General features: G+C 42.4%; 1 protein-coding gene across 1 annotated transcript in view; it reads right to left on the bottom strand.

Annotated features, from left to right (window-relative positions):
- The window catches only part of LOC129817150 (solute carrier family 22 member 16-like), a 56,292-nt gene extending 31,051 nt beyond the window's left edge, over window positions 1-25,241 (bottom strand). Inside the window, exons 1-4 of the mRNA XM_055872099.1 lie at window positions 25,137-25,241; window positions 21,005-21,487; window positions 7,584-7,701; window positions 4,739-5,297 (exon numbers count right to left, since the gene is read on the bottom strand). Coding sequence (XP_055728074.1) covers window positions 4,739-5,297; window positions 7,584-7,701; window positions 21,005-21,487; window positions 25,137-25,180 — 1,204 coding nt within the window. The 5' untranslated portion in view covers window positions 25,181-25,241. The remainder of the gene's footprint in view (window positions 1-4,738; window positions 5,298-7,583; window positions 7,702-21,004; window positions 21,488-25,136) is intronic.
- Between the last annotated feature and the right edge of the window lie 908 nt (window positions 25,242-26,149).

Raw genomic sequence — 26,149 nt, 5'->3', positions numbered from 1 at the left:
TAACAATTACAAGAGACATATATAAACAAAATCATACCAAAAAAAGCAGATTGAAATCTTATTTTAAGTGTTATATTTGATGTGCAAGTTGGTCATCAAGAAGGCGGGACAAGAGAAAAATGCAATTTTAAGGGGTGCTCGAGAGTTATTTGGTATTTTAAATAATTTTGGAACCACTTTTTTTCCGACAACTATAATTACATTTTGTCTCAGGACAAATATTTTGGGCATGGATTATTTGAAATTTCATGTGTGGGACAGAAAATGTCCTCTAATTCTGGAATGACCCAAGTAAGCGTTTCACTGTAAGGTCTACACCTGTTGTATTCAGCGCATGTGACAAATAAAAGTTCCCACGTTTGCGGAGACAGCATTCCTGGTAATGCTGCATATGTAGGTGTATGTAAACTCACTCCATAGCTAGCTTGAAATGTCGCGGAATTAGCCACTCTAGAGTGGCTTAACCCGTTGGTAACTTTGTCAAGAAGGGCAGTCACATTTGTTGCGGCGCAGAACCTCCCTGGTTCGGGACAACAAGGGGGGCTAGCTGTTAGTAGCACACCTGTTTTGAGCCCCAGCGGTTTAGCTAAAAAAAATGTTTTTTAAGTATTCCTGTTTTGCTTGTTAATAAAGCCGCATACAAACATGGTCTCTTTTTCGCTTTCTCGCTTTCTTAAAGCAGCTCCAAAATGTAGGTGTTACAGCCTAGCTCAGTGCTTTCTGTGGTGGTGGGGCAGCCAGTGGAAAATACAAAGCGTAGGGGTTGGTAATGTTCTCTAGTTGTGCCGTGATTGGCTCAGCTTTCTGTCGGTCATGGGGACACTACGTCACCGCAAAATCTACGGGTAGAGCTCGAAAATTCAATCCCCTTGGTTGCTGCCATATACTTACATTGGAAGTACCCATACATGAAGGCTCAAGGTCATTGGCCAAAAGATAAAATGACGTCAAATCATGTTATATCTACCGTAGCTTTGATTGGACTGATCATGTCAACATCATACTTTCAAAATCTTAGCTAGCAATCTAGACAAGGAGTCATCATCACGCATTAAGTCGGTAATTTACTGGCAAATCCTTGTCATATGAAGAGAAATTATAGATAAAACGTATCGGTGCTCATCGGCCATTGAACATAAATATTACACAACAAGTTAGAAATCGGAAATTCAACAATGAGTGCAAAAGCGCCACTGCAGCCCCAGGTTCGATCCCAGGCTGTCACAGCCGGCCGTGACCGGGAGACCCATGGGATGGCGCACAAATGGTCCAGCGTCGTCTGAGTTAGGGGAGGGTTTGGCCAGCCGGGATGTCCTTGTCTCCTTGTGCTCTAGCGACTCCTTGTGGCGGGCTGGTCGATAGACTACGGTCGTCAGTTCGACAGTTTGTCCTCTGACACATTAGTGCGGCTGGATTTGCCGAGGTCGTAGGGGAGTTCCAATGATGAAACAAGATCGTAACTACCAATTGGATATCACGCAAAAGGGGGTAACGCATTTTGAATACATTCGCCATGTATTTGAATACATTGTCAATCCAGCATGACTTCTGCCACGTTCAAAACAACTGGAAACTCTGAACTGGGAAATCACAGACGTCAGTGAGTTCAAGGCAACTGGGAACTCGGATAAAACTAGCTCCGACTGGGAAAATACAGAAAATCAAATCAAACTCGGAATTCCAAGTCAGGATTTTGGGCTTTTTTCTAGAGCCTACAAGAAGGTCCGCCACCAACCTTCCTGTTCAAGTGAGCACGGCACAACAAGGTGGGTCCAAAAACGTCTTGCATGCTGCTGCATAAATGATGTCATATGTCAGGGAGATATGTATACTGTAGCTAAGAAAGTAATACTAAGTGTATGTTGTGTAGTAAGCTGTTAGTAGCCCATGTGCCTCACAGTAATAATTTGTTCCCTTTTCCCATCATAACTTAGCCTACTGTTCTGACTTGGTGGTGCACATGTAGCCTATCGCCTGTTATAGAGAAATGTCATCATCGAATATTGTAAGAGCTTTCCATTGTCTGCTTATATGCCCCATTTATTTAGCCTATGGTTCTGTATTGGTGTACTAGAACATTGAAGACGTTTAAGCTGTCTATCAATCATTGTTTTTGCGAACAATGGATGCCAGTGAAAAATGCATACTTGCAACAGCTGCATAGTGTGGATCCCAGCCTATGGAATACAATTTAGATGGAGTTCCTCCCTTCTAAACTCCTCTGTGGTATTGTGCTCCATACTGTCAAAAACAAGTTTTAATTTAAGACCACGAGTGGGGCTTTTATTGCTCAATCAAATTTTTGCATAGGCCTAACGGACACATGCTCAAACCCACACACTTTTGATAGACTTAAACACCCGAGCTATCATATAGGTTAGAAGAAGCCTACATAACCAACCTATAAAGTAAAATGCGACATCCATATATGGCCAGCTATGTAAACTCTAACATTGATTTAGTCTGCAATGGATGTCGTTCAATTGGTAATATACATTGTTGTGTTCTTCTAATGCCTCAAGGGAGAAGGAAAAGGAAAAGTCAAAGGAAGTAATCAGATTACGTTACTGAGTTTGGGTAATCAAAGTTACATTACCGATTACAATTTGACAGGTAACTAGTAACTAACAGATTACATTTAGAAAGTAACCTATTGAACCCTGTATACGTCCTCCAAGACATATGATAAATTACATAATCCCAAAAAGTAGTTGAAAAGTAGCTAATATGCTAAAGTTGTCCGTGATGAGATTCGAACTCAAAACTTTTGGGGTGCTAGACGCTCCCGTTATATGCCAACCCATCTGCCCCGACCAACCACTGTCCTTTTGTTTTTGCCTTATGTAATCTTTTTTGCCTTATGTAAATGTAATCTGTTAGTTACTAGTTACCTGTCCAAAATTGTAATCAGTAACCTAATTTGATTACTTTTTGTTATACGTTACTTTCTCCTTAAAAGACATTAGACGACAAAAAGGATCAATCTAACGCATTTGGTGTGTAATGATTGCTCAGGTGAAACAAACTTAAACTTGTAGCTTTTTTCAATGCTGAATTGAATGTCATTGAGAAAACATAAAGGTGTCAAAAAATATTTTTCGCAAACATCCTTTCTGAATTTAAAAGTTATCCAAGAAGTAATCATCTAGTTTCTCAAAAATATCTGTCATCCAATTACAATATTTTTGCTGGTAAGGTAACTGATGAGTTCGTTTTTTTGTAGTCAGATTATATGTAACAAACAATTACTCCCCAACTCTGAGTAACCATCTGTCTTATGTAACCATACCAAACATAATATACACTACATGACCAAAAGTATGTGGACACCTACTCGTTGAACGACTCATTGCGAAATCATAGGCATAATCATGGTCCCCTCTTTGCTGCTACAACAGCCTCCACTCTTTCCACTAGATGCTGAAGCAATGTTGCGGGGGACTTGCTTCCACAAGAGCATTAATGAGGTCGGGCACTACTGTTGTGCGATTAGTCCTGGCTCGCAGTCGGCGTTCCAATTCATCCTGAAGGTGTATGACGGAGGGCAGAAATTATTAAATCATTAGACCACCCACTAAAGCCATCAGTCATATGAAAGTCACATTTAAGGGGCCTCCTGAGTGGCGCAGCGGTGCTTGAGGCGTCACTACAGACCCGGGTTTGATCCCAGGATCACTTCCGTGACCGGGAGTAACATAGGGTGGTGCACAATTTGCCCAGCGTTGTCCGGATTTGGGGAGGGTTTGGCCGGAGGGGGCTTGTTGAATGGTTGAATGGTGTTTCGTGCAGCTGATTTCCGGGTTGTCTCAATGTCAACAGTGTCTCAGTGTCTCAATGTCAACAGTGAAGAGGTGACTCAGGGATGCTTGGCTCACCACACTCTAGCGACTCCTTGTGGCGGGCCGGGTGCCTGCAGGCTGACCTTGGTCATCAGTTGAATGGTGTTTCCTCTGACACATTGGTGCAGCTGGTTTCTGTGTTAAGAAGCGCTTTTTGGCGGGTCATGTTTCGGAGGACGCATGACTTCAATTAGGGGAGATAGGGTAAGGGGATAACATATTACACACACACTATATGGGGGATTGAAAATGATGCAGACAATTACATTGATGGAAGCTAAAATCTGCACTCATAAAGCTTCCCCCTCAATGGGGTTGAGGTTAGGGCTCTGTGCAGGGCAGTCAAGTTCTTCCACACCGATCTCAACAAACCATTTCTGTATGGACCTTGCTTTGTGCATGGAGGCATTCTCATGTTGAACCAGGAAAGAGCTTTCCCCAAACTGTACCCACGAAGTTGGAAGCACAGAATCGTCTAGAATGTCATCGTAAAATAAATGTAAATCAAATTTTATTGGTCACGTACACATATTTAGCAGATGTCTGCTGTAGCGTTGAGATTTCCCTTCACTGAAACTGAGGGGCCAAGGCATCCTATGAAGGTGCGACGTTGAAAGTCACTGAGCTCTTCAGTAAGGCCATTCTACTGCCAGTGTTTATCTATGGAGATTGCATGGCGATGTGCTCGATTTTATACACCTGTCAGCAATGGGTGTGGCTGAAATAGCCCGAATCCACTAATTTGAAGGTGTGTCCACATACACTATATATACAACAGTATCATACTAAATGGGGTGTCAGAATAATGCTAAATGCTCTGAGACCAGTTTTCTATAATAAGCACACATACCCATAGTACATACGGTGCACACACAAACCAACCCCCATCCCCCTCTCACCAGCCAGGAAGAGGTTGATGTACTGGTTGCCCCCCAGGTTGACGGAGCCCAGGGAGAAGACGTAGTAGCCCAGGCTGCCAATGAACCACACTGCCCACACTGTCACTGTCCTCCAGGCCATCCTCCATGTCCCAAACAGGTCCAGGATGCTCAGCTTTCTCTCGGGCTCCGCTGGCTGTGCTCTCCCCGGTGCCACCTCCTTCTCCAGCAGAGCCTCCTTGGGTTCCAGGAGGTCCTCGGCCCTCAGGCGGCCAGGCTCCAGGCCGTTGAAGCGGGCTATGGAATCCAACAGGACCTGGGTCTCCTGGAGCCTCCCGTTAGCCATCAGGTAGAAGGGTGTCTCGGGAAACTTCCAGCAGAAGAAGAGGAAGGGCGAGGTGCAGGTGGAGAGGATGATCTGGTAGATCCACCAGGTACGCACTAGGTAGCCCGTGATCGCCACCATCATGACGCCTGCGGCGAAGGCGGCGTGCACGTGCATGGAGGTCCACGTGCGTACCTTGTTGCCGGTGAACTCGGTCACGTACACAAACACCACTACAAGGTAGCCGCTGGACACCTACCGCGAGAGAGGGAGGGAACATTACAATTAGATCAAAAAAGGGGACACAACGCAAGGCCAGAGCTTCAAATGCTGATCACACACACACACACACACACACACACACACACACACACACACACACACACACACACACACACACACACACACACACACACACACACACACACACACACACACACACACACACACACACACCTCGCATTACTGTTGATGCAGAAAGTTCATCTAAGGCCTGAAAACAAGTCTCATAAATCTTATCTACTTATCCTGTATTTAGTAAATGGACCGTGAGAGCAGACTGTGGTTAGAATATACTGTAGATCAAACTTATCTTCAGAGAATTACTCAGATACTAGCCTAGGCTAGCCATATCAACATTCTCTAAGGCTGACTGCTTTGCATCCAGATGGAGAGAGGAAGACAGTCATACAGTCCACAGACCTATACACGTGCAGTAAATATTTGCACAGTCACATAGCCCGGACATTTTATTGTGGTTATGCTTTTTGTTTTCAAGGTATTTTAAACAATCTTACGTGTAGCACTGCCATGAGCTATTCTGCTGATGGTCACCTGTTCCTCAGCTATTCTTTAAACATAAGCCACAACCTCTACTGACAGGGCTGGCCCACAGAGAGGCATGTCACAGGAAAGCCAAAAATATCATCAAGGACATCAACCACCCGCGCCACGGCCTGTTCACCCTGCTGTCATCCAGAAGGCAAGGTCAGTACAGGTGCATCAAAGCTGGGACAGAAAGACTGAAATACAGCTTTATCTCAAGGCAATTAGATGGTTAAATAGCCTTCACTAGCCGGCCTCCACCCAGTACCCTGCCCTGAACTTAGTCACTGTCACTAGCTGGTTACCACCCGGTTACTCAACCCTGCACCTTAGAAGCTGCAACCTTATGTAAAGTGCATTTGGAGAGTATTCAGACCCCTTGAATTTTTACACATTTTGTTTATGTTACAGCCTTATTCTAAAATTGATTAAATCATTTTTTCCCCTCATCAATCTACACACATTACTCCATAATGACAGAGCAAAAACTTTTTTTTTTTTTTTAGCAAATTAAGCTGAAATATCACATTTACAGAAGTATTCAGACCCTTTACTCACTACTATGTTGAAGAACCTTTGGCAGCAAATTACAGCCTCAAGTATTTTTTGGTATGATGTTACAAGCTTGGCACACCTGTATTTAGGGAGCTTCTCCCATTCTCTGCAGAGGCTCTCAAGTTCTGTCACGTTGGATGGGGAGCGTTGCTGCACAGCTATTTTCAGGTCTCTCCAGAGATGTTCGATTGGGTTCAAGTCCGGGCTCTGGCTGGGCCACTCAAGGACATTCAAGAGACTTGTCACAAAGCCACTCCTGCATTGTCTTAGCAGTGTGCTTAGGGTCGTTTTATGGTTGGAAGGTGAACCTTCGCCCCCAGTCTGAGGTCCTAAGTGGTCTGGAGCAGGGTTTCATCAAGGATCTCTCTGTACTTTGGTCTGTTCATCTTTCCCTCTATCCTGACTAGTCTCCCAGTCCCTGCCGCTGAAAAACATCCCCACAGCATGATGCTGCCACCACCATGCTTCACCGTAGGGATGGTGCCAGGTTATCTCCTGACGTGACGCTCTGCATTCAGGCCAAATAGTTCAATCTTACTTTCATCAGACCAGAGAATCTTGTTTCTCATGGTCTGGGAGTCTTTAGGTGCCATTTGCCAAACTCCAAGTGGGCTGTCATGTGTCTTTTACTGAGGAGTGGCTTCCGTCTAGCCACTCTACCATAAAGGCCTGATTGGTGGAGTGCTGCAGAGATGGTTGTCCTTCTGGAAGATTCTACAGACTAACTCTGGAGCCATGTCAGAGTGACCATTGGGTTCTTTGTCACCTCCCTGACCAAGGCCCTTCTCCCCCTTGCTCAGTTTGTCTGGGCAGCCAGCTCTAGGAAGAGTCTTGGTGTTTCCAAACTTCTTCCATTTAAGAATGATGGTGGCCGCTATGTTCTTGGGGACCTTCAATACTGAATAATGTTTTTGGCACCCACCTGTTATTGTAATGGTGAAGTGTATCATGTCTTGGGGGTTTTGCATACACCATACAACTACTGTATGTTTATGGGAGATTATTCTCGAAATTTCAAGTAAAGTGCATGTCTCAAGATAGGATTTGCCCATAAAATAATATTGAATTACGTGTCTCCTTACGTCATCCTGCATTCCTTACACTCCACGTGTTGATAATTAGGCTTTTTCTTACAACTCTTACACGCGCACACACACTTACCATGGCGAGGAGGAAGCGGACGACCATAAATAGGTAGTAGTTTCCCATGAATGCCACGCTTACACCAAACACAAACTGGCAGAGGCTGGTGATCATTAGGACCCTCCGTCTGCCAACCCTGAGAGAGAGAGAGAGAGAGAGAGAGAGATAAAACACTAGTAAATACTACAGAAATGTCTACAAAAACACTACTTTTTTTACTATAGTAAATATGACAGTATTTAATTTGTATGTACCCTGCCCATCCCCCTCCCCCATATCCCAGTTTGTGCCACCAATAAATGAGAAATCTACATGCAGAGAATAGAGCATATATTGTGTTCCCTACAGGTTACAGTAGAACTTGCTGTTCAGAACCCAGTCCTACTTACCTACCTACTGGTTATGGGAAAAACTATATTTTAGTATTTCTCCAGTAGGTTTCCTCAACAAGAAAACCCCCAACTTTGATGTCAAAGATAATACAATGTCTCTAAAAACACTACACTAAACACTACAGTATATTGTATTACAGTCCACAAAAGCACTATGGTAAATACTACAGTACATGAATACAACACACCAAAAGCTTGATTTTTATGGTCATTATGGACATTTTTAAACAAATTTCCTGAAATTCCACGTAGTACTGATTTATGTCAACTGATTTGATGGCATGTTGAATCTATGCAAATAAATTCTATGACTTGATAGTTCACCTCTCTGTTTTCTTTTATTCTATAATAGGGTATATGTGTTAAGCAAATCAACATTTATTTATGATACAGCATGTAAGCTACACAATACAATGAAATGTTACAGTATACTACACAATTCACTGTAGTGTTATTACCACAAAACACCACAGTGAATATTATAGTATTCCTACCATAGTATACGCTATAGTATTTTTCATGTGGGGAGCCATAGGTTTTAATGACATACTTCCTGTATTTTCAGAAGGACCTCTGCTATTTACTGTAGCTGACGACATGGGAAGAGTTGAGATAAAAATATTAAATGTCACACAAGCTCATATGATGTGTTTGAAATAATACATGGGGTGGCAGGTAGCCTAGTATTTAAGAGCGTTGGGCCAGTAAACGAAAGGTCACTGGATGGAATCCCTGAGCAGACCATGTGAAAAATCTGGTGATGTGCCCTTGAGCAGGGCACTTAACCATAATTGCACCTCTGCTAAATGACTAAAATGTAAATAAGGAGCATTGTATTGTTGACTGGGAATTGCACATTGCCACATAGAAGGTTTGTGACTCATGGCATTGATCCAGAACAAATATTGGTTGAAATACTGGAAGACATGGCCTCCCGAGTGGCGCAGCACTCTAAGGCAATTCATCGCAGTGCTAGAGGCGTCACTACAGACCCGGGTTTGTTCCCAGGATGTGTCACACCCGGCCGTGACCGGGAGTCCCATAGAGCGGCGCACAATTGGCCCAGCGTCGTCTGAGTTAGGGGAGGGTTCGCCCGGGGCGGTTTTACTTGGCTCATTGCGCTCTAGAGACTCCTTGTGGTGGGCCGGGTGCCCGCAGGCTGACCTCGGTAGTCATTTGAATGGTGTTTCCTCCGTTACATTGGTGCGGCTGGCTTCTGGGTTAAGCTGAAGGGTGTTAAGAAGCACTGTGTGGCAGGTCATGTTTCAGAGGACGCATAACTCGACCGTGGCCTCCTGACCCTGTTGGAGAGTTGCAGCAATGAGACAAGATCAAAAATGGGGAGAAAAAGGGAGTAAAATACCACACAAAAAAATAGATTTAAAATATAAATACTGGTTGACACAAGCTGGGAGCAGCAGAGGGGCAGCAGCCCTAGGAGCAGATTGTGTTGAAATTGCACATCGCTAGTATCACTACACAACAGGAGTTGCGGGGTTTATAGGTGTTTGAGTGAGTGAGTATGGGATTTGCATTTGACTCTAGGCCTCCAGACTAGACAGAACAAATCAATGAACAATTTGGCTGATACACGCATACTGTCCTAGTGTGTGAGTCTGGAATTAGCAGTTTGCTTAGTTGTAAGAAACAATCGTCCTCTTCCCCCCCACTGAATACAAATAATGTAATCTTATAAAGCTATACTATACTGTATATATAGTTGAAGTCGGAAGTTTACATACACTTAGGTTGGAGTCATTAAAACTTGTTTTTCAACCACTCCACAAATTTCTTGTTAACAAACTATAGTTTTGGCAAGTCGGTTAGGACATCTACTTTGTGCATGACACAAGTCATTTTTCCAACAATTGTTTACAGACAGATTATTTCACTTATAATTCACTGTATCACAATTCCAGTGGGTCAGAAGTTTACATACACTAAGTTGACTGTGCCTTTAAACAGCTTAGAAAATTCCAGAAAATTATGTCATGGCTTTAGAAGCTTTTGATAGGCTAATTGACATAATTTGAGCCAATTGGAGGTGTACCTGTGGATGTATTTCAAGGCCTACCTTCAAACTCAGTGCCTCTTTGCTTGATGCTTGACATCATGGGAAAATCTAAAGAAATCATCCTTGGGAGAAAATTCCAAGCACCTAAAGGTACCACGTTCATCTGTACAAACAATAGTAGGCAAGTATAAACACCATGGGACCACGCAGCCGTCATACCGCTCAGGAAGGGGATGCGTTCTGTCTCCTAGAGATGAACGTACTTTGGTGCGAAAAGTGCAAATCAATCCCAGAACAACAGCAAAGGACCTTGTGAAGATGCTGGAGGAAACAGGTACAAAAGTATCTATATCCACAGTAAAAATATTCCTATATCGACATAACCTGAAAGGCCGCTCAGCAAGGAAGAAGCCACTGCTCCAAAACCGCCATAAAAAAGCCAGACTACGGTTTGCAACTGCATATGGGGACAAAGATCTCTTCTGGTCTGATGAAACAAAAATACAACTGTTTGGCCATAATGACCGTCGTTATGTTTGGAGGAAAAAGGGGGACGCTTGCAAGCCGAAGAACACCATCTCAACCGTGAAGCACGGGGGTGGCAGCATCATGTTGTGGGGGTGCTTTGCTGCAGGAGGGCTGGTGCACTTCACAAAATAGATGGCATCATGAGATAGGAAAATGATGTGGATATATTGAAGCAACATCTCAAGACATCAGTCAGGAAGGTAAAACTTGGTCGCAAATGGGTCTTCGAAATGGACAATGACCCCAAGCATACTTCCAAAGTTGTGGCAAAATGGCTTAAGGACAACAAAGTCAAGGTATTGGAGTGGCCATCACAAAGCCCTGACCTCAATCCTATAGAAAATGTGTGGGCAGAACTGAAAAAGTGTATGCGAGCAAGGAGACGTTTGACCCAAGTTAAACAATTTAAAGGCAATGCTACCAAATACGAATTGAGTGTATGTAAACTTCTGACCCACTGGGAATGTGATGAAAGAAATAAAAGCTGAAATAAATCATTCTCTCTACTAGTATTCTGACATTTCACATTCATAAAATAATGTGGTGATCCTAACTGATCTAAGACAGGGAATTTTTACTAGGATTAAATGTCAGGAATTCTGAAAAACTAAGTTTAAATGTATTTGGCTAAGGTGTATGTAAACTTCCGACTTCAACTGTACGAATTAAAGGATGTCTAGTATCATACGGCTTACCCGGTCGTACAATAGCATACTAATTGGATGACTTACCCTTTCATACATCTTGGAGGCTGTATAGTATGTCTTTATTTGAGACCAGGTTGCTTTTTGCGCCGTAACAAAAGGAGAATTACGGGGAGAATTTATGTTGGCAGTTACTACAAAATGTAGGAAAACTAAAAAGACAAAGGTTAGGTGAATTTACGTAGCAGTTTAGGTGAATTGGGTTAAGTTTAGAATAAGTGCTAGGGGAACGGTTAGCTAAAATGCTACAGTTGTCCCCGACTCGAACATGCAACCTTTGAATTGCTAGACTGTCGTGGATTACGCCTAACCCATCCTCCCCGACCAACCTCCTCACTTATGTTTCTGCCTCAAATAACTAGACCATTAATATCATAGATCTAGCAGGTGCTCAGAACTACATACAGTATATTTCATATGGCTCTGAGGCCAGGCTTGAAACAGACATTCAAACTATTCAGCAGCCCATGATGATACAGCAGGGAGTGGGGCACACCCTCTCTCCTCAACCTAGCTCACGTCTTGGGTATGTGCACATGAGGCGTTCAACTGAGTACCCTATTCTCTGCACAGTGGACACCTAGCCCCTAGCTAGACCAAAGGACTACTGGCCTTGGCAAGCCTCTTCTACCCTGTCCTTGCTGGACAACTGGATAATAGCCTACCAGTTGACTTGATATGTCCCCACTGTCCCAAGAGTCTTAATCTGTCTCTGTGGCTGTGGACTGGCAGTCACCCTGTAGTGTCAAATGACGGGAACACCTCTCTGAACTGGCACACACTGCTATCCAAACACACACTTGCACACTCTGTTTGCCTGTTTCGGGTTTGAGAAACAAGGATGTTCTAAGGACCTGCTGAGAATAAACCCTCACCCCTAACCCCTCACCTATACCCTCCTCACCCCTCCTTACTCAATGCTCACCTCTCACCCCTCTCCCCTCACCCATAACCTTGGCACTCCTCATAAACCAATCATAGCTTGCTCCAGACTCATAGCTTTTAAAAAATACATATATATTTTTTTCACCTTTATTTAACCAGGTAGGCCAGTTGAGAACAAGTTCTCATGTACAACTGCGACCTGGCTAAGATAAAGCAAAGCAGTGAGATAGTTACACATGGGGGGGAAAAAGTACAGTCAAAACCCCCCCAAAAATTCTATATACAGTGTGTGCAAATGTAGTAAGATTAGGGAGGTAAGGCAATAAATAGGCCATCGTGGCAAAATAATGACAATTTAGCAATTAAACGCTGGAGTGATAGATGTGCAGAAGATGAATGTGCAAGTAGAGATACTGGGGTGCAAAGGAGCAAAGAATAAATAACAATATGGGGATGAGGTAGTTGGGTGGGCCATTTACAGATGGGCTGTGTACAGGTGCAATGATCGGTAAGCTGCTCTGACAGCTGATGCTTAAAGTTAGTGAGGGAGATCGAAGCTTCAGTGATTTTTGCAGTTCGTTCCAGTCATTGGCAGCAGAGAACTGGAAGGAAAGGTGGCCAAAGGAGGAGTTGGCTTTGGGGATGACCAGTGAAATATACCTGCTGGAGCGCGTGCTATGGGTGGGTGCTGCTATGGTGAGCTGAGATAAAGCGGGGCTTTACCTAGCAAAGACTTATAGATGACCTGGAGCCAGTGGGTTTAGCAACGAATATGAAGCGAGGGCCAGACAACGAGAGCATACAGGTTGCAGTGGTGGGTAGTATATGGGGCTTTGGTGACAAAATGGATGGCACTGTGATAGACTACATGCAATTTGCTGAGTAGAGTGTTGGAGGCTATTTTGTAAATGACATCGCCGAAGTCAAGGATCGGTAGGATAGTCAGTTTTACGAGGTTATGTTTGGGATCATGCTTTGTTGCGATATAGGAAGACGGTTCTAGATCTAATTTTGGAATGGAGATGCTTAATGTGAGTCTGGAAGGAGAGTTTACAGTCTAACCAGACACCTAGATATTTGTAGTTGTCCACATATTCTAAGTCAGAACTGTCCAGAGTAGTGATGCTAGACGGGCGAGTGGGTGTGGGCAGCGATCGGTTGAAGAGCATGCATTTAGTTTTGCTTGCATTTAAGAGCAGTTGGAGACCACGGAAGGAGTGTTGTATGCCATTGAAGCTCGTCTGGAGGTTTGTTAACACAGTGTCCAAAGAACGGCCAGAGGTATACAGAATGGTGTCGTCTGCATAGAGGTGGATCAGAGAATCACCAGAGGCAAGAGCAACATCATTGATGTATACAGAGAAAAGAGTCGGTCTGACAGTCTCTATGGCACCCCCATAGAGACTGTCAGAGGTCCGGAAAATAAGCCCTCCGATTTGAAACACTGAACTCTATCTGAGAAGTAGTTGGTGAACCAAGAGAGGCAGTCATTTGAGAAACGAAGGCTGTTGATTCTGCCGCTAAGAATGCGGTGATTGACAGTCGAAAGCCTTGGCCAGGTCGATGAAGACGGCTGCACAGTACTGTCTTTTATCGGTGGCGGTTATGATATCGTTTAGGACCTTGAGCGTGGTTGAGGTGAACCCATGACCAGCTCGGAAACCAGATTGCATAGCGGAGAAGGTACGGTGGGATTCAAAATGGTCGGTGATCTGTTTGTTAACTTGGCTTTCAAAGACTTTAGAAAGGCAGGGTAAGATAGATATAGGTCTGTAACAGTTTGGGTCTAGAGTGTCTCCCCCTTTGAAGAGGGAGATGACCGCGGCAGCTTTCCAATCTTTAGGGATCTCAGACGATATGAAAGAGAGGTTGAAGAGGCTAGTAATAGGGGTTGCAACAATTGCGGCGGATAATTTAAGAAAGAGGGTCCAGATTGTCTAGCCCAGCTGATTTGTAGGGGTCCAGAATTTGCCGCTCTTTCAGAACATCAGCTATCTGGATTTGGGTGAAGGAGAAATGGGGGAGGCTTGGGCAAGTTGCTTCTGGGGATGCAGAGCTGTTGTTCGGGGTAGGGGTAGCCAGGTGAAAGCATGGCCAGCCTTAGACAAATGCTTATTGAAATTCTCGATTATCGCAGATTTATCAGTGGTGACAGTGTTTCCTAGCCTCAGTGCAGTGGGCAGCTGGGAGGAAGTGCTCTTATTCTCCATGGACTTTACAGTGTCCCAGAACTTTTTGGAGTTTGTGCTACAGGATGCACATTTCTGTTTGAAAAAGCTGGCCTTTGCCTTCCTAACTGCCTGTGTATATTGGTTCCTAACTTCCCTGAAAGTTGCATATCGCAGGGACTATTCGATGCTAATGCAGTATGCCACAGGATGTTTTTGTGCTGGTCAAAGGCAGTCAAGTCTGTAGTGAACCAAGGGCTATATCTGTTCTTAGTTCTACATTTTTGAATGGGGCATGTTTATTTACGATGGTGAGGAAAGCACCTTTAAAGAATAACCAGGCATCCTCTACTGACGGAATGAGGTTAAAATAATATTTCTCTCAAAATGTTGATTCCTAAAAGATGTCCGGTAATTTGGTTGATTCCATAAGATTTGTCTAAAATCCTAAATGAATCAGGAATGAGCAGGGTCGGGTATACCATAAGGACACGTTATTCATGTCCTCATTACATGTAATGCAACAACATTCCGCATGGTCTGTAAAGTTCTCTACTTTTGAAAGATGTAAACAAACAATATTGGAATCACCATGGTCACAACCATAAACTGTCAACTAGCTGCCTGATAAATTAAAATAGAATATTAATTTTGGTTCAAGTATGTTACATTTAATTTGGTGGTAGAGTCCTAAAGCAACTGAAGAAAAACTAAATTGCTACTGTGTATATCGTTTGAATAAATAAGAAAAATGCAAGTTTTGTCAACTCCATAAAACATCAACTGTCAGAGCGCTGAAAGATCTGATAGCATGGTTATGTTTTTATTAGGGATTTTCAAATGAATAATTGTCTATATTTTATAAATGTTTCTATTGAACTTTTATCTTTAGAGGCAAAACTATGTCTGTTTTGAGTATCTATTGTCAACGCTGTCAGTGGCTTGTCAACTATGTAACTGATGGTTAACCCTTATAAGACCCTTTTCAATATTCTCCCAAAAAATTGTAATCACTGTTCTGCAAAATACAGTGCCTTCGGAAAGTATTCAGACCCTTGACTTCTTCCACATTTTGTTAGGTTACAGCCTTTTGGAGATTTGTATTACATATAATGTTAGAATTAAACAATCAAGGCCAATAAACACTTGTTGCACAATCATTGTAAAACTGAAATGCCTTTTATGGTGTCTGACAGAGTTGACATAAATCCAGTTAGTTCCATGTATTATGTTTTTTTTAAACAAAATTAGGTAGTTCCTTTACATGGTGTGACAGCTGATACTTTGATCTATCAAGATATATATTTCAAATTGTGTCAATATTAAGACAAATATATAGCTCAAAAACCGCAACATTTTCTCTCTGTGTAACAGTTTAACTTTACGTCCGTCCCCTCACCCCCGACCCGGGCACGAACCAGGGACCCTCTGCACACATCAACAACAGTCACCCACGAAGCATCGTTACCCATCGCTCCACAAAAGCCGCGGCCCTTGCAGAGCAAGGGGAACCACTACTTCAAGGTCTCAAAGCAAGTGACGTCACCGTTTGAAAGGCTATTAGCACGCACTGCCGCTAACTAGCTAGCCATTTCACGTCGGTTACATCTGCCTCAAGGCAAAATGTATAAAATAGCATGAGATCAGCTATAAAACTACACACTTTTCTCTCTGCCCTATGGCAAAAGGGGGGGGCTTTACTCAGACCTCATGGGGGGCCCGTGAAACTACACTACGCCACTGATAGTGTACCCTTCTTCTGCATTACACAGACCGTCCGACCAAGTGACCGACCGTTGTATCTTACATTGGCAATTGGTTGAGACACAGGGCCCGTTCTAGCTTGGTATGTCAGGGTGGGCAATTGGAAATGTAAATTGGGCCAAGTTGGAGGCAACATGCATTTAGGCTATAGTTTATTGAGACGTAGTAATGATTTATGTTCACTACTTGGACAATTGATTTGATAGCATGTTTAATCCATGCAAATAAATTCTAGGAATTGATAGTTCACCTCTGTTTTCTTGTATTCTGTAATATGGTATATTGTAACACTGTCTTCAAGCTAATCAAATGTAATATATGATACAGTCTGTGAGCTACACAACACATTGAAATACCTCCTACAAAATCCTCGCAAACAGTGCAATGATATTAAAGGGAAATTTCACAGCTGCTCTAGTGAAAAGTTTGGACACCTACTCATTCAAGGTTTTTTCTTTATGTTTACTATTTTCTACATTGTATTTTAATAGTGAAGACATCAAAACTAAGAAATAACACAAATGGAATCATAGTAACCAAAAAACTGTTAAACAATCTAAATATATTTTAGATTTTAGATTCTTCAAAGTAGCCACCCTTTGCCTTGATGACAGCTTTGCATACTCTTTGCATTGTTTCAACCAGCTTCATGAGGTAGTCACCTGGACTACCTCATGAATGGTGGATGGCGCTAAATACCGGGAAATTCTTGAGGGAAACCTATTTCAGTCTTCCAGAGATTTGAGACTGGGAGGAGGTTCACCTTCTAGCAGAACAATGAACGTAAGCATACTGCTAAAGCAACACTCAAGTGGTTTAAGGGGAAACATGGAATGGCCTAGTCAAAGCCAAGACCTCAATCCAATTGAGAATCTGTGGTATGACTTAAAGATTGCTGTACACCAGCAGAACCCATCCAACTTGAAGGAGCTGGAGCAGTTTTGCATTAAAGAATGGGCAAAAATCCCAGTGGCTTAATGTGTCAAGCTTATAGAGACACACCCCAAGAGACTTGCAGCTGTATTTGCTGCAAAAGGTGGCTCTACAAAGTATTGCCTTTGGGGGGGTGAATAGTTATGCACGCTCAAATTGTCTGTTTCTTTTCTTATTTCTTGTTTGTTTCACAATAAAAAAATATTTTGCATCTTCAAAATGGTAGGCATGTTGTGTAAATCAAATGATACAAACCCCCCAAAAATCTATTTTAATTCCAGGTTGTAAGGCAACGAAATAGGAAAAATGCCAAGGGGGTGAATACTTTCGCAAGCCGCTGTATGTCCAGTTATATGTTATTAACATATCATACTGTATGTGTCATGAAAATGTTGAAATTCCTCACTACACGCAAATACGAGCATTTCTGCATCTCACCGGTAGAAACGGGCCAGCTACATTGCTTGGTTGTAAACAAATCACAATATCCAGAATTCATAGCTAATTCATGAGGTGGAGAACCGCCCTGTGGATGTGTGAGCTCTTCTTGGAAAGAGGAGTCATCAGAAGCAGACATTGTGGCTATTCATTTATCTATAGACAGTGCACGGTACAATAGCTCCTGTTAACCTGTAAACTAGTACCGGCCCCGTTTTGAAAAGCCTTTGAGGGTGGGAACAAGGAAGTATGGCTCCCATTAGGCTGTTGTCTTTACAAAGCCAGAGAAAATGAGTCAACCTACACTGAACAAAAATATAAATGCAACAATTTCAAAGATTTTATGGAGTTACATTTCCAATGAGAAAATATGTCACTTTAAATAAATTCCTTATGACCTAATCTAAGGATTTCACATAACTGGGAATACAGATATGAATCTGTTGGTCACAGAGACCTTTAAAAGAAGGTAGGGGCGTTGTTCCGAAAACCAGTCAGAATCTTCGCATAGAGTTGTGGAATGTTGTTCCACTCCTCTTCAATAGCTGTGTGAAGTTGCTGGATATTGGCGGGAACTGGAACACACTGTCGTGCACGTCGATCCAGAGGATCCAAAACATGCTCAACTTGTGACATGTCTGGTGAGTACGCAGGCCATGGAAGAACTGGGACATTTTCAGCTTCCAGGAATTGTGTATAGATCCTTGCGACTTGGAGCCGTGCATTACCATGCTGAAACATGAGGTGATGGCGGTGGATAAATGGCACGACAATGGGCCTCAGGATCTTGTCATGGTTTTTCTGTGTTTCAAATTGCCATCGATAAAATAAAATGTTGTTCGTTGTCCGTAGCTTATGCCTGGCCATACCATAACCCAACCGCCACTATGGGGCACTCTGTTCAAAACATTCAAATCAGCAAACTGCTCGCCCACACGACGCCACACACACTGTCTGCCATCTGCCCGGTACAGATGAAACCGCGATTCATCTGTGAAGAGCACACTTCTCCAGTGTGCCAGTGTCCATCGAAGTTGAGCATTTGCCCGCTAAAGTAGGTACACCGAACTGCAGTCAGGTCTAGACCCTGGTGAGAACGACGAGCATGCAGATGAGCTTCCCTAAGATGTTTTCTGACAGTGCGCAGAAATGATTTGGTTGTGCAAACCTACAGTTTCAACAGCTGTCTCAGACCATCTCACAGGTGAAGAAGACGGATGTGGAGGTCCTGGGTTGGTGTGGTTACACATGGTTTGTGGTTGTGAGGCTGGTTGGACGCACTGCCAAATTCTCTAAAATTACGTTGGAGACAGCTTATGGTAGAGAAGGAACATTAAATTCTCTGGCAACAGCTCTGGTGGACATTCCTGCAGTCAGCATGCCAATTGCATGCTCCCTCAAAACTTGAGACATCTGTGTCATTGTGTTTTTGACAAAACTGCACATTTTAGAGTGGCCTTTTATTGACTCCAGCACAAGGTGCAACTGTGTAATTATGATGCTGTTTAATCATCTTCTTGATATGCCACCTGTTAGGTGGATGGATTATCTTGTCAAAGGAGAAATGCTCACTAACAGGGACGTAAACAAATTTGTGCACAAAATGATTAGAGAGAAATTAGCTTTTTAGTGCATATGGACAATTTCTGGGAACTTATTATTTAACTTGTGAAACATGTGATCAACACTTTACATGTTGCGTTTTATATTTTTGTTCAGTGTAGATATCCTGCAATGTTCTGGCAGATAGGACCAACGTTGAGACAAGTCCAATGGCTCTACTGAACAAGGACAACTATATCTACTCGCATGATCGTGCAATCGGTGAAACACAAAGGCCACAATAATTGCTACAAAACATGACTCCACAAATGTTTTGAACAGCAGGCTCAATCAACCAATGAAAGAAAACACAGCTATTGAGCATAAAATGTTTGAAACACTTTCTCATCACTCATCAATGATTAGGGAGACTGGAAAACCACCCCAAATAGTGTATAGCGGTGAAATTTCACTTTAAGCTGTATGTATTTGTATTTATCCCGTTTAGGGAAGTTCACGACAGTGTCGAAGTTTATTACTGGAACAGGAGGCCGGCAAAACGACAGGTCAAGGGCAAGAGGAGGTCAGTAATCCAGATCAGAGTCCAAAAGGTACAGAATGGCAGGCAGAGGCAGAGGTCAATAATCTGGTGTGGCGTGACAAGGTACAGAACGGCAGGCAGGCTCAGGGCAGGCAGAATGGTCAAAACTTGGAAAACTAGAAAACAGGAACTAGAAACAGACAGGCGCAAGGGGAAAACTGCTGGTAGGCTTGACGAACAACACAAACTGGCAACAGACAAACAGAGAGCACAGGTATAAATACACTGGGGATAATGGGGAAGATGGGAGACACCTGGAGGGGGGTGGAGACAAGCACAAAGACAGGTGAAACAGATCCGGGTGTGACAGTATTTACATTAGGCTATAGCCTACAAATTGCTATGCCACGTAGTTGTAGGACTATTAGGCTATAGGCCTACTGCAAAGTATTCTTGTTTGTTCCTGAACTTGTCCCTCCAGCTATCCTTCAGCTCCAAAAGTTGGTTCAACTTCTTTAACGTCGTTGCATGACCCTGGCGCTGTCCTTTCAGTACCACGAAGGGCACGTCAATTGTTTAAAATGACCTCTCATCAAGATCTGTTGCCTACGCCCAATAGTCCTGTTCATCACTTATTATTATTATTATTATTATTATTATTATTAATATTATTATTATAATAAAAAGAAGATGGTCACTTCTCACAATGGTGGTTGTTTAGGAAAGTTAAATCGAAGCAGAATCAATGTCTCGCAAGATCACATAATGATTCATTCGCATTTACATAACAGAACCGAATATAATACCATAGCAGAGCAGGCCTATAACGTTACTGTTACACCAAAAACACCTACTCATTTCTCATGAGATTTTAGGATGGCTAGCTGAAGCTGAATAGTTGAATATTTTCTCATGCGCCAAAACTCAACAGAGTGTGCCACTAGGCTGGATATATGCTTTGATTGAAACAAAATACAAGAAACGCTAATAGTCTGTTAACACCATCTGCTCTAATTCTCTAACGAAACAGTCGTTCAAAGAATGCATACTCCCACGAAACTACTGAGATCAATCAAATGATTGGTATGCAAATGTAATTTCGACGTTTCGCCGGTAAAACGTGAAGAATTATCATTCACGAAGGACAGTGATGATGGCCTATTTTGAAATTTGGTAGCCTATGCCTGACTTGGTGTTTGAGGGTATTACAAATGTACATTTGTCTTGAGACAATATGTGTGGGCATAGACAGACGTGGCAATTAGTATGCATATTTTATAATGATAGGCTATGCAACTGGCCACGTCTGTCGGGTACAAACTTTGATTGAGGAAATGATGACGTCATTTACGTATTTCTTTTGCTCTCCCTCACGTAAAACAAATTGCTCTACACCACTGATGAGGACATCCACGTTTGGTCATCGACACCCTTGCAGTTATCAAGGTTCTCCAGGGCACAGGGACACCGCAGGGGACAGACACGATCCCCATATTTTGGGATTAAGTAGGTGGGGAGAGCCACTCTTACCGGTCAGCGATGTCCCCGAACACCAGCGCTCCGACCAGCACCCCCATCATAAACGTGGGCTGACACAGCTTGGCCAGCCATTCCCTGTCACACACCAGGTCCCAGTCCGTCACGATGCTCTGATACACCTCGCTGTGGTCGTACACGTAACGGTCGTTCTCGTCACACTTTTCCGTCGTCCTGTTGACGACCTGCTCGTAGGTGAAGTCTGTGGGGTTCATCCGCTGAGTGCGCTGGCAGGTGCTAAGCTCCCACTGTTGGCCCACAGCCGTTTGGACCACCATGGGCCCGTTCGCCGGTTTGAAGAATGGTAGCACCTCCTCCAGGGAAGCACCAGTGTGGTTCCCGTACAGGACGTCAGTGATGTTACCTGGCGGAGCACAGACAAAGTTTGGGCTCTCCACGAGGAACACGGAGGCCAGGTAGTGGATTCCGCAGGCTATGGCCTGGAAGACAGCAGCAAAGTACAGACATGCCTGGAACCTAGGAGGCGGAGAGAAGGATGAGAGTGAGAGAGGAGAGGAGAATCTAGGGGTTTAATAAAAGGATAACATGAGGAAGTTGCATTGTAAAACTTTGCCCTGTAAATGTACAGCATTATACTGGCAGCAGAGTTGCCAGTTAAACACTGTAATTTAGCTTTACAGTAGGGATGCTTAACCCTAAGAAGGGTTTTCAGGTCATAGCTTGGGTACTACAAGTGTGAACTACAATTCCGAGGCTGTTTTAACGTTTATAAATGTCAATAATCATCGCTTTCAAAACGGTTTTCGAAACATATGCTTATATACCTTTATCTTTCATATCAGCGAGAAAGAATTGTTTAAATATTTTTTTTTAAATCAAATCTACATTTAATTGTCAAAAAGGTAAAATTACTACTTTCCTTTATAGGGTTTGGTTTAGTGTTCCCACACGGGTCATATCTCCATGTTACAGTGCTTGTTTACAGAAGACAGACAGAGGACACAGGCAAATTAACTATCTAGCAGGCTGTGCAAATTAGCTATCTAGCATGCTCCGAACACCTGTGTGTAAGCGTAACTGGGGAGGAAGTGTAGTTTGTCAACTGAAGGAACACAGCGTATGGATCTGTGCAAGACCCCTACACTGTTATTTCTCCCTGATATAAGAGATATGTTCCTTATGTTTTCACGCAAGCGAAGTGTTTTAACACTCAGAGGCTCGTAACAAAACTCCCCTGGCCAGAACATACTATGGTCAATAGGCTCCAAAGATAGTTAGCGTCTATGAATGGGTTAGGATGCTGTCAAATGTATTACAGTAAGAACAACAATGCTGTGTTGTACAATACAGCATTATACTATAAATAAGCCTGTTGTAATCATTACAGCAACACAGCTGTATTATATATTGAGAGTAATTTGCTGGCAACTCTGCCGCCAGTATAATGCTGTAAATTTACAGTACAGCATATTATGGTAATCAGTTTTACGGTACCAATACTATTACAGTAATCTTTTTACCATACATGTAATGAATGAATTTATAAATTAATTTAATTCATTGAGGTGTTTATTTTACATTATTAAACTGTAATTGCATGGGATTGGTGCAAACAGGTTGGCTCCTAGGTAATGTGTTTTCATTTTATATATACAGTTAAAGTCGGAAGTTTACATACACCTTAGCCAAATACATTGAAACTCAGTTTTTCACAATTCCTGACGTTTAATCCTAGTAAATATACCCTGTCTTAGGTTAGTTAGGATCTCCACTTTATTTTAAGAAAGTGAAATTTCAGAATAATAGTAGAGAGAATTATTTATTTCAGCTATTATTTATTTCATCACATTCCCAGTGAGTCAAAAGTTTACATACACTCAATTAGTACTTGGGTCAAACATTTTGAGTAGCCTTCCACAAGCTTCCCACAATAAGTTGGGTGATTTTTGTCTCATTCCTCCTGACAGAGCTGGTGTAACTGGGTCAAGTTTGTAGGCCTCTTTGCTCGCAAACACTTTTTCAGGTCTGACCACACATTTCCAATAGGATTGAGGTCAGGGCTTTGTGATGGCCACTCCAATATCTTGACTCTGTTGTCCTTAAGCCATTTTGCCACAACTTTGGAAGTATGCTTGGGGTCATTGTCCATTTAGAAGACCCATTTGCAACCAAGCTTTAACTTCCTGACTGATGTCTTGAGATGTTGCTTCAATATATGCACATCATTTTCCTACCTCATGATGCCATCTATTTTGTGAAGTGCACCAGTCCCTCCTGCAGCAAAGCCTCCCCACAACATGATGCTGCCACCCCCGTGCTTCACGGTTTGGATGGTGTTATTCAAGCCTCCCTCTTTCTCCTCCAAACATAACGATGGTCATTATGGCCAAACAGTTCTATTTTTGTTTCATCAGACCAGAGGAGATCTTTGTCCCCATATGCAGTTGCAAACCTTAGTCTGGCTTTTTTATGGTGGTTTTGGAGCAGTGGCTTCTTCCTTGCTGAGCGGCCATTCAGGTTATGTCGATATAGGACTCGTTTTACTGTGGATATAGATATTTTTGTACCTGTTACCTCTAGCATCTTCACCCACTAGTGGTCAAAAGGTTTTTGGTGCTCGAAAAAGATGTTAGTGTACTGTATTCTGGGGGATGTAATTATAGTACCATTTGAAATACGGTACTTATTTACAGTAATGTACTGTTAAACCAACATTTTACTGGAATTTATGGTATTATTGACCAGTTACTCTGAAATCAGTGTGTTGCAATTTACGTCAATATACTGTAAATTATTTATACGGTACATAGCTGTTAGTTTTATTGTATAATACTCTAAAAACAAAGAAGAGCATCATTACAGCACAGTTTCAAGACATATTGTGTGCCTGTGTGTGTGGGGTGGGTGTTGGGAGAGAGAGACAAAGAGAGAGATGGAGATTTGAGTTAAAATTGGGATTGGGTACAATCCTAGATCTATGATAGGGACAAACCTATTCGGGGTAAGGGGGTTCATGGGCGCTTAAACACACAACGGGCCGGAGAGCATCCAATAGAGGGAAGTCAGCAGCTGCTGAAAATATTCTTCCATTGCCCTTTCAAGAAGATATTTACTGAGAAAAAAGAAGAAACCGGCACACTGCTCTTGCTAGTGTCAATGCTCTTTATTAAGCTTCGGGTATATTTTATTACGCTTTAGGTAGCCGATACGTAAAGCTTAATAAAGAGCAGTGATACTAGCAAGAGCAGTGTGAGGGTTTCTTCTTTTTTTCTCATCTTGTTTAACTGTTGCCATGCACCTGCAACAAAGAAAGCTCAGATGTGCAAGTGCCTTTTGAAGAAGATATTTACTAAAATAGTCTGCTTCATGCGTTTCACCCGGCATGATGTTGGTGCCTGGAACTGAACATTTTAATCTACAGTAGGCATAAACTATTACTGTAAAGCAATACAGTACGTTAAAGTCATTTTTACAGGAGGCTTTCAATTTCAGTTAAAAACAATATTTTTCAGCATTTTACCCATAATACCATGCAATATACAGCAATAATTCTGTAAAACACATTTACATTTATTTTACCACGCATTCTACAGTGTTTTCCTGTTGAAATTACAGAAAAGTCTTAGTGTACATCAAAGGAATGAAACCGTTACTATCCAACATAATTGATACATACGTTCTTATAAAGTAGCCTAACAAAAAATATTCTTCGTATGCAAAAAATCCAAACATTAACTATACAGCAGGTGTACATTGAGTGTTATGGTTGCATAGTGAGAATGAAAAAAATTATATATTCTAAAAGAGAATGTTTATACAATTTTAACGCGTCAATGATGCAATGGACTACACATCCGTCTCTCTAAAAGCAAGTTCATACCAACTTGAAGAAGGAAGAAAGCTGCTATATTTTGTTTGCAGAGAGAAAGAAACATCTACTTTAACGGCTGCCATATTTGCGGCTACTATGTAGGCTAACCAGAAATATAACCATAATCCCCACAGAGCTATTTAAAAAAAAAAAAACATGTTGACTACAAGAGGGTATACGGTCATCATATTCCTATGGAGGGTGGTCGAGTGAACAGGACACATTCTTATAGTTTATGATAGCAGGGATATACTGATTCAATGCAATACACATGTATTGTTCCGGGTAACCTACCTTTTGAAGTGTCCAAACTCATCGAATATACGCTCCACGCTCATAACTCGTTGACAGGTCTGGCTCGCCACTGACAATTTGTAAATGTTGGCTTTCACTGGAACACGGAGTAGGAGGGGCGCGCGAATAGGGGACATTTCCACTCAGTGCGGCTAACAGGAGAAAAAAAAATCCACAACTATGCTCAAGAGTGTGGCCAAGGGTGAATTTGACAGCCCCGTAGGCTGGGATTTTTTCATATTTTTTTCTCCATGATATATATATTTTTTTATCACTGCTATATGGATAAAGGTTACACATTTGGCCTAGCCATGATGTTTCCTCGGCTAAGCATTTAGGCCTAACACCTCATCAATTCACTGCTTTCGGAGAATCCAGGGATTCATCATTCTAGCACTCCAAAATAATACCGTGGCCTTCTGTTTTCTTTGATGAAAGACATCACATTCACTCAATCAATTATCCTACGACTTAAATCATTCATAGACGGTAACTGTCTCTCTCTGTCCCTCTGTCTCTCACAGACACACACCTGCGCTTTTTCCAGGCTTGTGTTTTATGCTTCTTGTGCCTGACACACACAAACTTGCCATTCACTGGCGGTCCTATGTGTGTGTCAATCAATCAAATGTTATTTGTGACGTGCCGAATACAAGAGGTGTAGACTTTACCGTGAAATGCTTACTTATGAGCCCTTTCCCAAAAATGCAGAGTTTAAAAGTGAAACATTATAAAATAAATAGTAACACAATAAAATAACAATAATGAGGCTACATTAAATGGTACCAAGTCAATGTGCTGGGGGTACGAGGTAGTTGAGGTGATTGAGGTAATATGTACATGTAGGCAGGGGATAAAAAGTGACTAGAAAATTGTGTGTGTGTTCGGGTGTGTGTGTACTGTGCTTGTATGTGCGTGTCTGCTGCATGTTTGTGGTACTTTCTGACTATAATATGTTATAAATGAATCCATAGCTCATATCAATGAATGATTGTTAGGCAGAGTGTGCCTCT

This window comes from Salvelinus fontinalis, chromosome 20 (assembly GCF_029448725.1).
Source record: "Salvelinus fontinalis isolate EN_2023a chromosome 20, ASM2944872v1, whole genome shotgun sequence".
NCBI classification, from domain to species: Eukaryota; Metazoa; Chordata; class Actinopteri; order Salmoniformes; family Salmonidae; genus Salvelinus; species Salvelinus fontinalis.
This window is presented reverse-complemented; position numbering and strand designations above follow the sequence as displayed.